Source organism: Antechinus flavipes, chromosome 4 (assembly GCF_016432865.1).
Source record: "Antechinus flavipes isolate AdamAnt ecotype Samford, QLD, Australia chromosome 4, AdamAnt_v2, whole genome shotgun sequence".
In the NCBI taxonomy this organism is placed as follows: domain Eukaryota; kingdom Metazoa; phylum Chordata; class Mammalia; order Dasyuromorphia; family Dasyuridae; genus Antechinus; species Antechinus flavipes.
In genome coordinates this window covers 133,104,774-133,119,349 of record NC_067401.1, presented here as the reverse complement: position 1 = coordinate 133,119,349, position 14,576 = coordinate 133,104,774, and the positions used below count along the sequence as shown (strand labels likewise).

General features: G+C 35.7%; 1 protein-coding gene across 1 annotated transcript; it reads right to left on the bottom strand.

Moving 5' to 3' along the window:
• Positions 1-8,014: 8,014 nt before the first annotated feature.
• LOC127561353 (keratin, type I cytoskeletal 24-like) lies at positions 8,015-13,882 on the bottom strand. Its single transcript, XM_051996626.1, has 8 exons — positions 13,346-13,882; positions 12,057-12,139; positions 11,114-11,270; positions 10,498-10,659; positions 10,274-10,399; positions 9,133-9,350; positions 8,460-8,533; positions 8,015-8,305 (listed from the first exon to the last, which is right to left on the bottom strand). The coding sequence occupies exons 1-8, from the start codon at positions 13,880-13,882 to the stop codon at positions 8,202-8,204; spliced, it is 1,461 nt and encodes a 486-aa protein (XP_051852586.1). The 3' UTR covers positions 8,015-8,201.
• Positions 13,883-14,576: the final 694 nt, after the last annotated feature.

Here is a 14,576-nt window from a genome sequence, read left to right as displayed (position 1 = left end):
CTCTTTCCCTTTCAATCATTTTAACCAATCTATAGATGTTAAATATTATTGTTTAATTTGCATTTCTCTAATCAATAATGATTTAGAGCATATGACCAAGATACAAAGTCATAGACAGATAAAAAGTATGACTAAGATACAAAATCAAGAGAAACATAAAAAGATAAATGTGAGTGAGCAGTAATAGTCATCCTTTGTTCCCCTAATGCTCCAGCTAAATTCTGTCTCTGCATGTGAATTCCATCTCTGCAGATCACAAATTACTCATGATGTGCTTCAGCTGTTGCTCTCTTTAAAAAAAAAATACAGATCTGCTGTGTTCCTCTAGTTAAAGTATTACTATTCATCATCTCTTTTCTCTTTTCACCATTGATATTTCTGTTATTGGTGCTGCCATTTTTTCTAGCATTGCAGTATCTCTCTAGTATTGTATCTCTGAAACACTTTGGAATTGATTGCATGATATGAGAGACACTGGCAAAGTACCCACATCAAAAAAGGTACCATGATTTATGAGTGAAGCAGAGTTATAGTATTTTAAAAAGTGAGCTGTCCAAATTTAGAGATATCTCCACTCCAAATGTTCATGTGGACTATTTGTGCCCAACCTGCCATAAAACATTTTAAGCTTGTATGGGTCTGATTGGCCACACTAAGATATATCTTGACTCCAACATCAACATGTCATTTTGGTCCTTTTCAAGAATGGAGGATGATAATCAATCAAGCAATGCAGACCCAAGACCTTAAATTCCTTGTGGTCTCTTCTTCCTCAACTTTGAGATCAATTTTGCCAGCAATTTCTTCTTATTTGTAGATCTGTCTCTTCCTTTCCATTCTTCTTGCCACAACCCTTTTCTAGACCTTCATTACTTTATAGCATTAAAATAATTTCTTGTTTTGTGTCCTTGATGTTTTGTACCATTTTTCTAATATGCATTAACCTTCCAAAAACATTACTTTTATTTCTTTTTGCAAGGCATTTGGGGTTAAATGGAATAAAATGAGTTGCCCAGGTTCATATAGCTAGTAAATGTTAAGTATCTGAAGCAGATCCTCCTGACACTAGGACTGGTGCTCAGTCCATTCATTACATTATTTAGATGATATATCAATTTATTTACTCAAGAATCATCTATGATTTCTGATTTTCCTTGATTAGAATCAGTTTAAATTCCTTTGCCTGACTTTGAAATTTTTTTAGTTAATCTATGGTTCACTGGCTAACTTTGAAGATAGTAGATTTTTGATTGAAGTGATGTTACAGATCATTTAATTACTTCCTTCATTTTATAGGTGAGAAAACAGAGACTTGAAGAGGTAAAGTGACTTGCCCAGCATCATAAAGAATAAATAGCAGAGCCAACCTGTGAACTCAAATCTAAACTTCTCCTGGGTAGGAAAAAAGGCAGAAAATTAGAATTTGATAAGTATCTATCACACATCTTTCACTGCCTAAGCACTACAACCCTGAGGATTGGGTGCTATTATAATCCCCATTTGAAAATTAAGGAAACCAAGGCAGATTAATTTATCATTATTATTATTATTAATAGCAACTATTTTTATTTAGTAATTGAATTACCTAGGGTCACATGGTCAGTAAGTGCCTGAGGTTAGATTGAACTCAGATCTTCTTGACTCTATTGTTATTTATTATTGTTTCTACTTATGGATAGCCTAAGTGGTACAGTGGATAAAGCATCTGTCCTGGAATCAGGATTTGAGTTCAAATCCAGGTTCAGATACTTACTAGCCATGTGACCCTGAGCTGACAAGTCACTTAAGTCCGTTTGCCTCAGTTTCCTCATCTGTAAAATAAGTTGAAAAAGGAAATAGCAAACACTCTAGTATCTTTGTAAGAAAACTCCAAAACTCCAGATGGGGTAATGAAGAATTGGGCACAAGTGAAAACGACTGAACAATAAATACCTAATGCTTATTTCTCACTATCCAACTTTTATCTTTTAGTACCAGATACCTCTAACAGTTACTAGTTGTGTGACCCTGGACAAGTCATTTATAACTTTTCTGAGTGTCCATTTTCTTATCTTATTTATTTATTGAGACAATTTCTCCTTATCTTGCCTTGGCTGGAAGTTCAGTGGAAACTCACAGTTTCAACCTATTATTGATTAGCATGTACTGTTTCCATTCTGAGCCATTTTACCTCTGTTTAAAAAGCCTAGTTGCCTAATTCCCAGGGACTTATCATATTGGTGTCATACCAATTGGATGTAGACATCCAATAAATTTCAGACCTTTTGAAATCAAATGATCCATTGGTCCCAGCCTTTTCAATAGCAGAGACTATAAACATGTGCTATCATCTCTCTCCCTCTCCCTGTCCCTGTCCCTCTCCCTCTCCCTCTCCCTCTCCCTTTCCCCTCTCCCTCTCCTTTTCCCCTTTCCCCTCTCCCTCTCCCTCTCCCTCTCCCCTCTCCCTCTTCCTCTCCCTCTCCTCTTTCCTCTCTCCCTCTCCCTCTCCTCTTTCCTCTCTCCCTCTCCTTCTCCTCTTTCCTCTCTCCCTCTCCCTCTCCCTCTCCCTCTCCCTCTCCCTCTCTCTCTCCCTCTTTCTCTCCCTCTCTCTCTCCCTCTTCCTCTCCCTTTCTCTCTCCCTCTCCCTCTCCCTCTCCCTCTCCCTCTCTCTCTCCCTCTCCCTCTCCCTCTCCCTTTCCCTCTCCCTCTCTCCTTTCCCCTCTCCCTTTCCCTCTCCCTCTCTCCTTTCCCCTCTCCCTCTCCCTCTCCCTCTCTCTTTCCCTCTCTTCTTCTTCTTCTTCTTCTTCTTCTTCTTCTTCTTCTTCTTCTTCTTCTTCTTCTTCTTCTTCTTCTTCTTCTTCTTCTTCTTCTTCTTCTTCTTCTTCTTCTTCTTCTTCTTCTTCTTCTTCTTCTTCTTCTTCTTCTTCTTCTCTCTCTCTTTCTCTCTCTCTCTCTCTTTTTGCTCAGGCAATTGGGGTTAAGTAACTTGCCCAAGGTCACACAGCTAGGAAGTGTTAAATGTCTGAGGTCAGATTTTAACTCAGGTTCTCCTGACTTCAGGGCTGGTGCTCTGTCTGCTGCACCATCTAGCTACCCCATCTTCTCATCCATAAAAAGAATATAGTAATACTAATTTTACCAGGTTCTTGTGAAAATCAGATGATGCTAGGAATTTTGTACCTGAGGCAAATTTAGTGAAATGGGTTATACTTGTTTAAAGCATAATCACGTCTTTACGTTGTTGAGGTAAACTGGAGAAAGAATTCATAGGAATTGAGGAGGACTTTTTCTTCTAGATAGAGGACTCTGAATCAACTACTGAACTTATTGGGAAGAAGAAAAGGGGTCAGGGAAGACCATAGATTATATCAACAAGATTATGTAAAGGCTGAAATTAACTTTAAAGAAGGAGAAATGATGGTTGGGAGTGTGACGGTAGATAGTGAGTTTGAAAGTGGTGGTAGGGAGCAAGAAATATATCAGCTTTTTCATCTTGGTCCCTTATATTCAGAGTGTGAGAGAAGGAACAAGAAGCAGAAGATAGAAAAGATAAGAAGATTAAAAAAAAGCAATCTAAGGTGTAAGAGAGTTTGTAACAATTAAACAAATTTTCAGAGGGCATAATGGAAAGGGAGGAAAGAATAAGATATATAGGAAGGTATAGAGATGAACTGGATAGGAGTGAAGTAGATTAAAGGGATTTTTTTTTATTGAGGGACAAGGTGGTTTTGAATATCAAGAATCAGAAGAGCTGGAAGTCGGCATTTCCTAGCAATGGTACATTGGAGAATAACAATGTAAAATATCTGTGAGAGTAAAGATCCACATGTAACATCAAATATCTATGTTCTATTTGTTTGAGTTATTTGCTCATTGAAGGCATCTAGGTGATGCAGGAGATAGAGCGCTGGACCTGGAGTCAGAAAGACTCATCACAGGTTCAAACAGCTTCAGATTCTTCCTAACTGGATAACCTAGACAAGTGATTTAACTCTGTTTGCCTCAATTTCTTCATCTGTAAAATGAGCGAGAGAAGAAAATAGCAAGCCATTCCTGTATTTTTACCAAGAAAACACAAAATGGGGTCACAAAGAATTGGATGTCACCGACAAACAGTTGAACAGCAACAATCAATTTATGGACTATCATATAGTCTAGGCAGGGACTTGGAATCAGCTTTAAGTGTAATATTTGACTTAACCACAAGATGGAGGACTACCTAAGCTGTCACAGCACTCACAGCTTAAGTTAGCTTTGCAATTTAAACAAGCTGCCCAAGATGCAGTTTTCCTATGGACTTTTTCCTTTGCCCCCAGGTCCCAATATAATCCAGGAAGATAAATATTGAAAATATCAAAATATAAAATTTGCTGCTCTTACATTTATTTTCACCTTCCATCTCACAGCACTTAGGTTTAGGAGTTTTATACATAGAATTAAGTGAACATTTTATTGTATACATATATAATATAAATGTAGAATAAGTATATATATATATATATATATATATATATATATATATATATATATATATATATATATATATATATATATATATAAAATAAAATAAAAAGAGAAAATAGACAATTATATTTCTCCATCTAAGTCAAGACAATCACTGTGAAATATCCATTTGTCTTTCACAGCCTTCTTATCCTCAGATTTTTCTGTGTATATTGGGAAATTCCTAAGCACTCATATAGGGACTTTCATCTTTACTCAAAGATAAAAGAAAAGGAGGAGGGAAAATGATACTATCCCATGATATACCAATCTGCTCCAGAACAAGATTCACAGTAATTGCCCATCCTCAGTTGATACTGGGTAATGCTGGTTTTGATATGGTTTTTGCTTCCTATTGTCTGTATGAATCCAGGTTGTTTATCTCTCCACTCCAGTGTACTCAACTCATGATCTGAAGTCTGAATGGGAAGAAGTCACAAACACAGAAAACACCCCTTTTTACGCAATCAGCAACTGGGACTCAAGACATATTCTTTTTAACCTTAGAATAGATTTTCTTTGTTTAATTTCAGAATTTAATCTCTTGGTCTCTGAAAATCATCTAGTTCTTACTATGCCCTGACCCATTTATTCCTCAATAGTCCTCCTGCTCTAGTGCACACTGGACCTTCCAGGTGGCTTAAGCCTTTCTCCCTGAGTGGAGAATAATAAATTGTTATTATTTGGGAATAATTACAAGGAGAATAATGGCAGGAAATATGCAACCCAGCTATTTTCACCAAGGGCAAAGCATCAATCACATTGTTCAGCTCTGAACAAGATATTATTCAGCTCTTTGCAAACTTTCCATTTAGCGATTATTATTAAGCTTATTCTAATTTGGATTATTGCTTTTTATCTGACTAAAATGTTTTTCTCCCTTTTTCCCCCCTAGAGCAGGAGTTCTTACTGTTTTTTTTTTTTTTTTTGTGTGTGTGTGTGTATTATGAACCTTTTTGGCAATGTGTTGAAACCTATGTGTTGAAACCATAGGTTTCTCAGAATAATATTTATGAATGGATAAAATTAAATATTTATGATCACAAAAGAAATCAATTATACTGAAAGAAAGATGCATTTTCCCCATGCATTTTTATGATCCCCTCTCAAAACTTTCCATTGATGCCTAGTTTCATGGATCCTAAGTTAAGAATCTCTACCTTCTTAAAAAATCAGGGCATCATATTAAACAAAATTCTGAACAGTCAAAGCTATGGTTTTTCCAGTAGTAAAGTACAGCTGTGAGAGTTGTATTTTCACAAAGTTTTGCTGACAAAGGTCCATATAGTCAAAACTATGTTTTTTTTCAGTAGTAATTTATGACTGTGAGAGTTGAAAAGCTGAGAACTGCAGAATTAGTATCTTTGAATTGTAGTGCTAGAAAGTCCGTTGGACAGAAAGGAGGTCAAATCACTCAGTACTTAAAGAAACCTCCAAGGTCTCTTCCAGATCTAAAGCTATTATCTGGATTGGTCTTTTAAGGCACACTTCATAGGATTACTTGGTTATGGAGCTAAAAGAAACCTTAGATATCATCTAATCACCATATCACCTCATTTTAGAAATGAAGAACTGAAGATGAAGATGACCTGCCCACTGTCACAAGTGGCAAGTACCAGAAGCATGTTGCTTCCTTGCTGAAGCTTTTTTTCTGATGGTTTCATATAAAATATAATATAAGTATAATATAAAAATAGTTAGAAAATTTTTGAGTGTTAAATAATGGTTCATTGGTTGTAGGCATAGTAATTGTGTAGAGAGGGCAGAGATCCATTAACAACAATAACATGGCATGTAACTTGTACCTATCACTATTTATTATATTAGAAATTAAAGGATAAAATTTAAAATATTCATTTACTAATAAGTTTAGGATAACACTGACATTACAATAATACTTACATATTGACATAAGCAATTATGAAAATTAACTTATTGTTGTTTAGTTGCTGTCAGTAGTGTCTAACACTTTATAACCCCATTCGAGATTTTCTTGGCAAAGATAGTGGAGTGCCTTGCCATTTTCTTCTTTAGCTCATTTGAAAGATGAGAAAACTGAGGCAAATAGAATTAAGTCATTTGTCTATAGTCTCACTGCTAGTAAATGTCTGAGATCAGAATTGAACTGAGGTTTTCCTGACGTCAAGTCTGGTATTCTATTCAGTGTACTTCTTAGCTGGCCTATGAAAATTAACTAAATTTTCCTAAATAAGAAGAAATAGTGAGAAGAGCTGTATCATTTTATATATTTTTGAAAATTTCTTAAATATATCATTTAATAAAAGATAGCTGGGCTCTCCTATTTACTTTTGCCTTCAATCTCTTGTGATACTTTAAAAAAATTTTTTTTATTGAAACATATGAAAGAAATCCAGATTCATACAGAAATGTCATTGGAAGAAGTAAAAGTATTTTTTTCAGATAATTGTGGATGTTATTTTTTGGTAATTCTATTAAATTTGACAAATGGTAGTTTCTTAAAGGATAGTTGCAATGTGGAATCTGAAATGTTATCAATGAATGATTAAGATTGAGAAAACAAATAATGTCTTAGTATTACTGTAAAAATTGTTTTGACTTTCTGGAACCCCTGAAAGGATCTGGGACCCAAGAGTCCATGTATCACTGCTGTGGATAAAGCATTGGATTCTCAGTAAAATATAAGTCTCTTGAGGACAGAAACCTTTAAAAATATATTTTTTTGTCTTTGTATCTTCAGCACCCAGGACAGTGCATTACACTTAATATGATCATAGGACAATTGAATTATAGAGTTAGAACTGGAAGGGATTTTAAAGACCTTCCAGTATAATTTTATGAATTTATAGATGAAGAAACTGAGACCCCTAAATATTAAATGACTTATGTCACATAGAGAGAGATCAGAGAATCAAACCTGGGTCATTTGACATCAAATCCAGAACCCTTTGTGCTTAACAAATGCTTATTTTAGTTTTGAAAGATTTAAGAATTTTGAGCAATGCACAGATTGGGCAATATTCCAGAAGACTGATGATGAAGCATATTACTTACCACTTGACAGAGAGATAATGGACTAAAAATGCAAGATGATGCACTTTTTTTTAATGTGTCCAATGTAGGATTTTGTTTTGCTTGACTATGCATATTTGTTATAAGAGTTTAAATTTTTTTCTATTCTTTCCATTGGGGGATGTGTGGCAAAGTAAATGTCTGTTAATTGAAAAAAATTAATAAAAAGATAAAAACATGCCCAAATTAAATGGAATTGAAAGTGAATGATCAACATTTCTGTCCTTTTCTGGTAGACATTTTAGAATGGGTCCTTAGCATATTGTCAGTGAAAATTGCCTTTTAAGCCCTTAATGTATGCAAAAATCCTACCAACTTAGAAGAGGAGGCTACATCAGATTTTTCATAATAAAAAAGTTTTTAGGGAGAATTTTTTGGGGACATATTCATGGAATATATTCATATGCAACAGTAAGCTTGAGTATTTGAAATACCACAAAATACTAAGACCCAATCTGTTTGATTTGCAACAGGAGGAGAGTTTATTGACTGACAGCATGGCTAAGAAGCGAAACACATTTTGCAAGTTTGTATTTGGCAAGAGAAAGCCAAAAGAAAAGCAGAGAGGGCCTAAAAGAGTAGATTTCTCTTAGGCTGTTGAGACAGTTTCTTTTTCCAGGAAGACTCGTTATTTCATTCTCTATGACAAAGGCCATCTGAGCATCTGCTTATTTAATTTTCATTCCAGAAATATAATTAGCTTGAGATGACAGCCTTTGACTACTAGTCGGATCCTCTTTCATCATCCTGGTCACTCTGGTTTTGTTTGACTCTTAAAAAAAGGAAAGAAACAAGAACTGAAAAGGATGAAGATTAAAAGACATATGTTTCCTAATTATGTTTTAAATAGAAGGTTCTAAGTACAGTAAATGAAGGTTTTACTTATGATTGATGCACAAAAAGGAAACTGGGAACAAAGACTTTACCTCTCTTTGATTGGTCTGTGCCTGAGTCAGCAGATGGTAGACCTCTTGATACTTCTCCCTTGCCTCCAGAATTACTGAAAAAGAAGAAAATAGAAAGAATCATTACCAATTATTTAATTAAATAATGTTAAGAATTCAGTGTCTACTGAATTTAAAGTACTATGCTATTTAAAGAAAGTACTATACTAGATTCCTGGCGGGGCAAGGGAGGTGGTGAAGAGGGGAGGCAATCTTAAAAATCCATGTCTTTGAAGAGCTTATGTTTTATTGGGGAGAGATATTATTTCCACTGATAAGTATGTACAAGATAATTTGAGTGGAGACTGAAAAAACAATGGTGATCTGGAAAAATTTCATATAGGACGTGGTACCTGCATTGGACCTTGAAAATGAGAATAACAAGAGGTAGAAGTGAGAAGGGAATTCATTCTAGACTTTTGGTGTAGATTGTTTTTCTCTTGTCAAAGAAATGGGGAGTAAGCTCATACAATTTCCTTCCAAACATCATCCCTTGTACATAGTAGATGCTTTAAAATGCTTGTTGATTATTTAATTAGATGAAGTGTACTCCTTCCAAGGGATGCCTTATTTCAACCTGTAGATATTTAGTTCCAAGGGCCAGAAAAATAATGAAATGGAGTGATTGATGGAGTTGTTTTTACTCTCAACTTACTTCCCCTCTCCATCAAGCAGGCTGCGGTAAGTCTCAATTTCCATCTCCAGGCGAGTCTTGATGTTTAACAACTGTTCATATTCTGCATTCTGACAATCCACCTCTCCTCTGATCTGGCAGATTTGTTCTTCCAGGCTGCTGATTTGAAGTTGCATTTGGGAGAGCTGGGCCACATAGCTTCCTTCAGTTTCTGCAAGGGTGCCTTCCAGGGAGTCTTGCTATAAATATGTGCATTCATACACAAAATATCAAAATGAAATAATTGAAAATATTGAAAAATATTAATGGACATTAAGCATATAAATGTCTCAGTGGTAGAAAGTGCTTCCTCAATTGTTTCCTACATTGTGAGTGAAAAATTCATAATAAGGCAGGCTATCCATAAGTACCTGTAATTTCTTTTTTTAATTATAGCTTTTTATTTACAAAACATATGCATGGGTAATTTTTCAACACTGACCCTTTCAAAACCTTCTGTTCCAAATTTTCCCCTCTTTCCCCCCACCCCCTCCCCTAGATGACAGGTATTCCAATACATGTTAAAGCCAATATATGTATACATATCCATACAGTTATCTTGCTGCACAAGAAAAATCAGATGTAGAAAGAAAAAAAAACCGAGAAGAAAAATAAAAATGCAAGCAAACAACAACAGAAAGAGTGAAAATGCTATGTTGTGGCCAGTTCTCATAGTCCTCTCCCTGGGTGTAGATGGCTCTCTTCATTGTAGAACAATTGGAACTGAGTACCTATAATTTCATTGGAGATTTAGAAATGAAAAAATGCCTTCCAGCCTTTTAGTCCAATCCATAATTTGGGTAAACTGAGATTTCAAGAGATCAAGTGATTTGGAGTTCTAGAGGTGGAGGTGGTTTTCTTTCTCTCTCTATGTGTGTTTATCTTGTTTTCTCTTCTCATCTTCTCCTCCTCCTTCTCCCCTCTTCCTTTCCCTCTCCTTCTTCTTCCCTTTACATCTTTCTGTTTGTCTTTGCCTTTTTGTCTTTGTGCCTCTGATCCTCTAGATTTACCTGTGACATTAGCTAACTATAGATTACCCTTACCTTTTCTCCTTGTCTGTAGAATAACAGAAACATGCAAGACAATTTCAAGAAGTTTAAAATCAGGGCTGGCATTTACCTACCATGGTTATTAGGGACTGAAATTCAATCTCCAGGCCTTGAAGAGTCCGCTTCAGTTCCAATATCTCACTCTTGGCTGAGTCGGTTGCTCCTGCATCAGTGGAGATCTGTGCTTGTAAGGTTGCACTCTATGGTCACATGGGAGGCAAGAGAGAATGGAATAAAAGATGGGTGAATTGTTCCTTTCTAGTCACTGCTTCTCATTGCTCAGTTGCTGCAGACTTACTTGCTTACGGAACTGCGCTTCTGCTTCCCTACGGTTTTGCTCAGCCAGCTCCTCATACTGGGCCCTCATGTTGTTCAACAGTTTTGTCAGATCCGTTCCTGGAGCAGCATTCATCTCCACGTTCACATCCCCATGATTACTCCCTTGAGAACTATTCATTTCCTAGAAAGGAAAAAAATCAAAGGCCACCATAATAATGTTGCTGAAATAGAGAAGAAGACTACTAGACATACTGGAGAGCACAGAGAGTAACTTGGAGACCCGCAGGTGATATAACAAGGAGGACCTGGACAGACAGGAATGAACTCTGAAGAAGAGCAGAGCAAGATGGTGACTGAGGGAAGGCTATGGTTCCATTTACTTTGGTTGTGATGGATAGAAATATAACAACAACGTCTAGTGCATCTGGTGGCAAATTGCCTTCATTCTGATGGCCCCAGATGATCCCAGAGGTCCCATGGGGTACAATTCTCTAGGCTCATGGTGGGAGTGAGAGAAGTAGTAGGAAAATGTCCTTGGCAGACTGAGATCTTTGGTTTTAGCAGCCTGATCATTGAGGAAGGGATCAATTGAAGAATAAGGAAATGAATCAAGCCCCCTGGGGCTTTCTCCCTACCTCTTCATGATTCTTCTTAAGATAAACCAGCTCTTCATTCAAACTTTCATACTGCATTTTCAGGTCTGATGTGGTCATATTCAACTCATCAAGCACTTTGTGAAGGCCATTTATATCTGCTTCCATAGACTGCCGTATGCAAAGCTCATTTTCATACCTTAGAAAATGTCCAGAGTGTGATTTTTCAATTAGGTGAATTATTTAAAAGCTTTGATTTCATCTACAAAATATTCATAGAATTATGGTTCTAAGACTTGGAAGGGATCTCAAAGGTAGTCTAATTCAAACCTTTCATTTTTCAGATGAGGAAAACTAAGGCCAAGGGAAATTAAATGCTTTGTTCAAGGCCATACAGGTAGTTAACATCTTCAGAAGGAGCATTTGAACACAGTTTTTCTGCCTCTTTCCAAGTTATTTTATGAACTTTATACTTAACTACTCTAAGTAAGTATCAAACTCACCACTTTCTTATTTCCCATCTTATGCACTGATGTATATAATTACCACTTTTAAAAAGATCATATATTATAATTAATTTTATAATAAAATAATTAAATATTATATATTATATATAATTAATTATTATAACAAAAGATTATATATTATATTATAATAATTTATTATTATTAGGCTTAAAAAGATTATATCATTTTAGAATTTCTTTATTAGAATATACATTTCAATTCTTTAGCAATTTCTTCTGCTATAGGGCTGCTTATATTTATATGACCAACTAATTAGATGCTTTAGATTTTGGAATCAGAAAACATATTAGTAGTCATCTAGACTTCTCCTTCTTACTTTGGAATTGAGGAAACTGATATCTTATCTATGTTCTTTTTGCTATCTTGCTCTTTCCCTGATTTCTCTAGTCCTTCCTAATCCTAGATTTTATTAGTTTTATTAAACTGCTTTTAGAAATAGTAGTTAAAAACAAACTTACTTCATTCTGAAATCTTCAACAGCCAACCTAGTATTGTCAATAGGTGCAATGATCTTGGCATTGTCGATGGTAGCTGCAATGATCTAGAAAATTTTCAAAAATGGTGGAAAAATAAAGCTAAATATATCTGTACATATTTATTAAGGTAGCCTTAGTTAAGAAATACTTTTCTGAAAAAAAAAAAACTTGTCTCAATCAGTATCTTATTTCTGATATTTTAGATAATAAAACTGAAATTTATATATTACTTGAAAATTGCTACATAAAAAATGCCGAGCAATGATCACAAATCATCTCTTTTGAGCCTTGTAATTAGTATCTTATTTCTAATATTTTAGATAATGAAATTGAAATTTATATAGTAATTAAAAAATGCTATATAAAAAGATGCCAAGTTATGAACACAAATCATCTCTTTTGAGCCTAGGAAGTAAGGATTTCTATTATATAATCTCCATGTTGAAGGTAAGGAATCTTAGATTCAGAAATTATATGATTTGCCTAAGGTGGCACAATTATTATGTATTAGAAGCAAAAGATTATGTGTCATCTGACTCCAGGAACTTAATACAAATAACAATTTTCACATATGTAATATATTTTCATATAATAGTATATATGATTACATATTATGATGTTATATTATTCATATCATTATTATGTTATATTATATATATAAAATTAATATATAACAATTTTCAGTTGCTAAAAGCTTAAAAATTTCAATTTTATAGGAAAAATTTTTGGGTCCAGATTTATAATTTCACTGATGTGAGAGAACTATCTCTGTGGAAACTTTTTCTACCTAAGAAAATCAGTGATCCCTCTTTAAAAATGCTTGATATTGCTACATAGGGTGTTGAGAGGTTGTACCTCTCCGCACCCCATGTAACGATAAGCAAAGTACCCATAGCTAAATGGATAAAGCATTAGGCCTTCAGTCAAGATAAACTGAATTCAAAGCTTGTCTCAGACTCTTACTAGCTATGTGATTCTAGGCAAGTACCTCTATTTGCCTTAGTTTTCTCAGTTGTAAAATGGGGATAATAATAATAGCCTCTCTCTTTCAGGGTGGTTGTAAGGATAATCTTAGATATTTATTTAGAGTGCTATAAAAATTCTCATTCTTATAATTTGTTAGACAAGACTTAAAATCAGATCTTCCTAACTATGTTTTATATTATGCTATTCTTTGTGCAAAATATTATTTAACAAACATTAATAAATCTATTGCTTTTGTCATTTTAATAGCCTAGAAAAAAGAAAAAGAGATTGAGATATTACTTTACCTGGTTTCTTAGTTCTTCAATTGTTTGATAATATTTGTCGTAGTCTTTCTTAGATTCTGCATCTTTAGCCCCAGACTTATCATACCATTCCCTGATCTTGATCTCCAGATCAGTGTTGGCCCCTTCTAGAGCATGGACCTTGTCCAGGTAGCTAGCCAGACGGTCATTGAGGCTCTGCATGGTTTGCTTTTCACTTCCAGAGAAAAGGCCCCCATCACTGGCACCCCAATTGCCAGTTCCTCCACTGCCCCTGGAGCCAGCACAACTGTAAAAGCCTCCACCAAAGCTTGCACTGGAGCCCAGGCCACCTCCATGGCCTCCCATCATGGAGCTGCTACTGAACCCACCTCCGAAACCCCCCCCTAACCCACTGCCAAAGCCTCCACTCAGTCCACAGCTGCTGGAGCCTCCGAAGCCCCGAGCAGAGCCACTCCCCAAGGCACATCTGCTGCTACTGCTGAAGCTACTTCCACCACCCGACGCTCTGCCACAACCGCTGCCTCCAGCCTGGGAAGAAACCCTAGAGAAGCAAGACATAATGCACCCTAGTCAGTCTTGTCCCGGAGGGAGGAATGGAAGTGAAGACTGCCCTGATCAGGCCCTCCTTATATACAGTGATTTAGGGTGTTTCTTTGCATTTTTCAATTCCATTCCTGTCCTTTTACCCCTTAATCCCCAGTGGATGAATTTCTCATAACTAACCTCACCCTGCTGGGTCAATTGATAATGAAAAAAATTTAGCAAGGGTGGAGCTATGAGCATCATTATCATATTTCAGCTTGTGAGCATCCCACAATCTGTTATTTCTCCACTTTTCCCCTCTTTTCTTCCATTTATCTGAATTATTTTGTCCCACATTTTCTAATTTTATGAAGTATCCCGGTGGGCTTTAGAGACCTTAATCCTCTCCTTTCTCCTGTGTCACTCAGGTAAAACAATTATACTGTAGTGTCAGAATTAGTCAGAATTCAATTGACTGCACTTAGTAGTGATTCCTCAGGCAGATTTTTTTTTCTTTTTAATCCAGTGATAATTAGGAGTAGCATCATATGCCTACCTTCTCTTCATTTGGGGGCACAAATAGAGCATTGCAGCGATCCTTGAAAAAGGAAATGTAAGCCTGACTTTGCAAGTTTACAGACTAGTTTTAAAAGCAAGGATTGTTAGGTCAGGTAAGATCATTTGTAGAAGATGGTCTATGCCAGTTAATGATCTTAATCATTTTATTAAG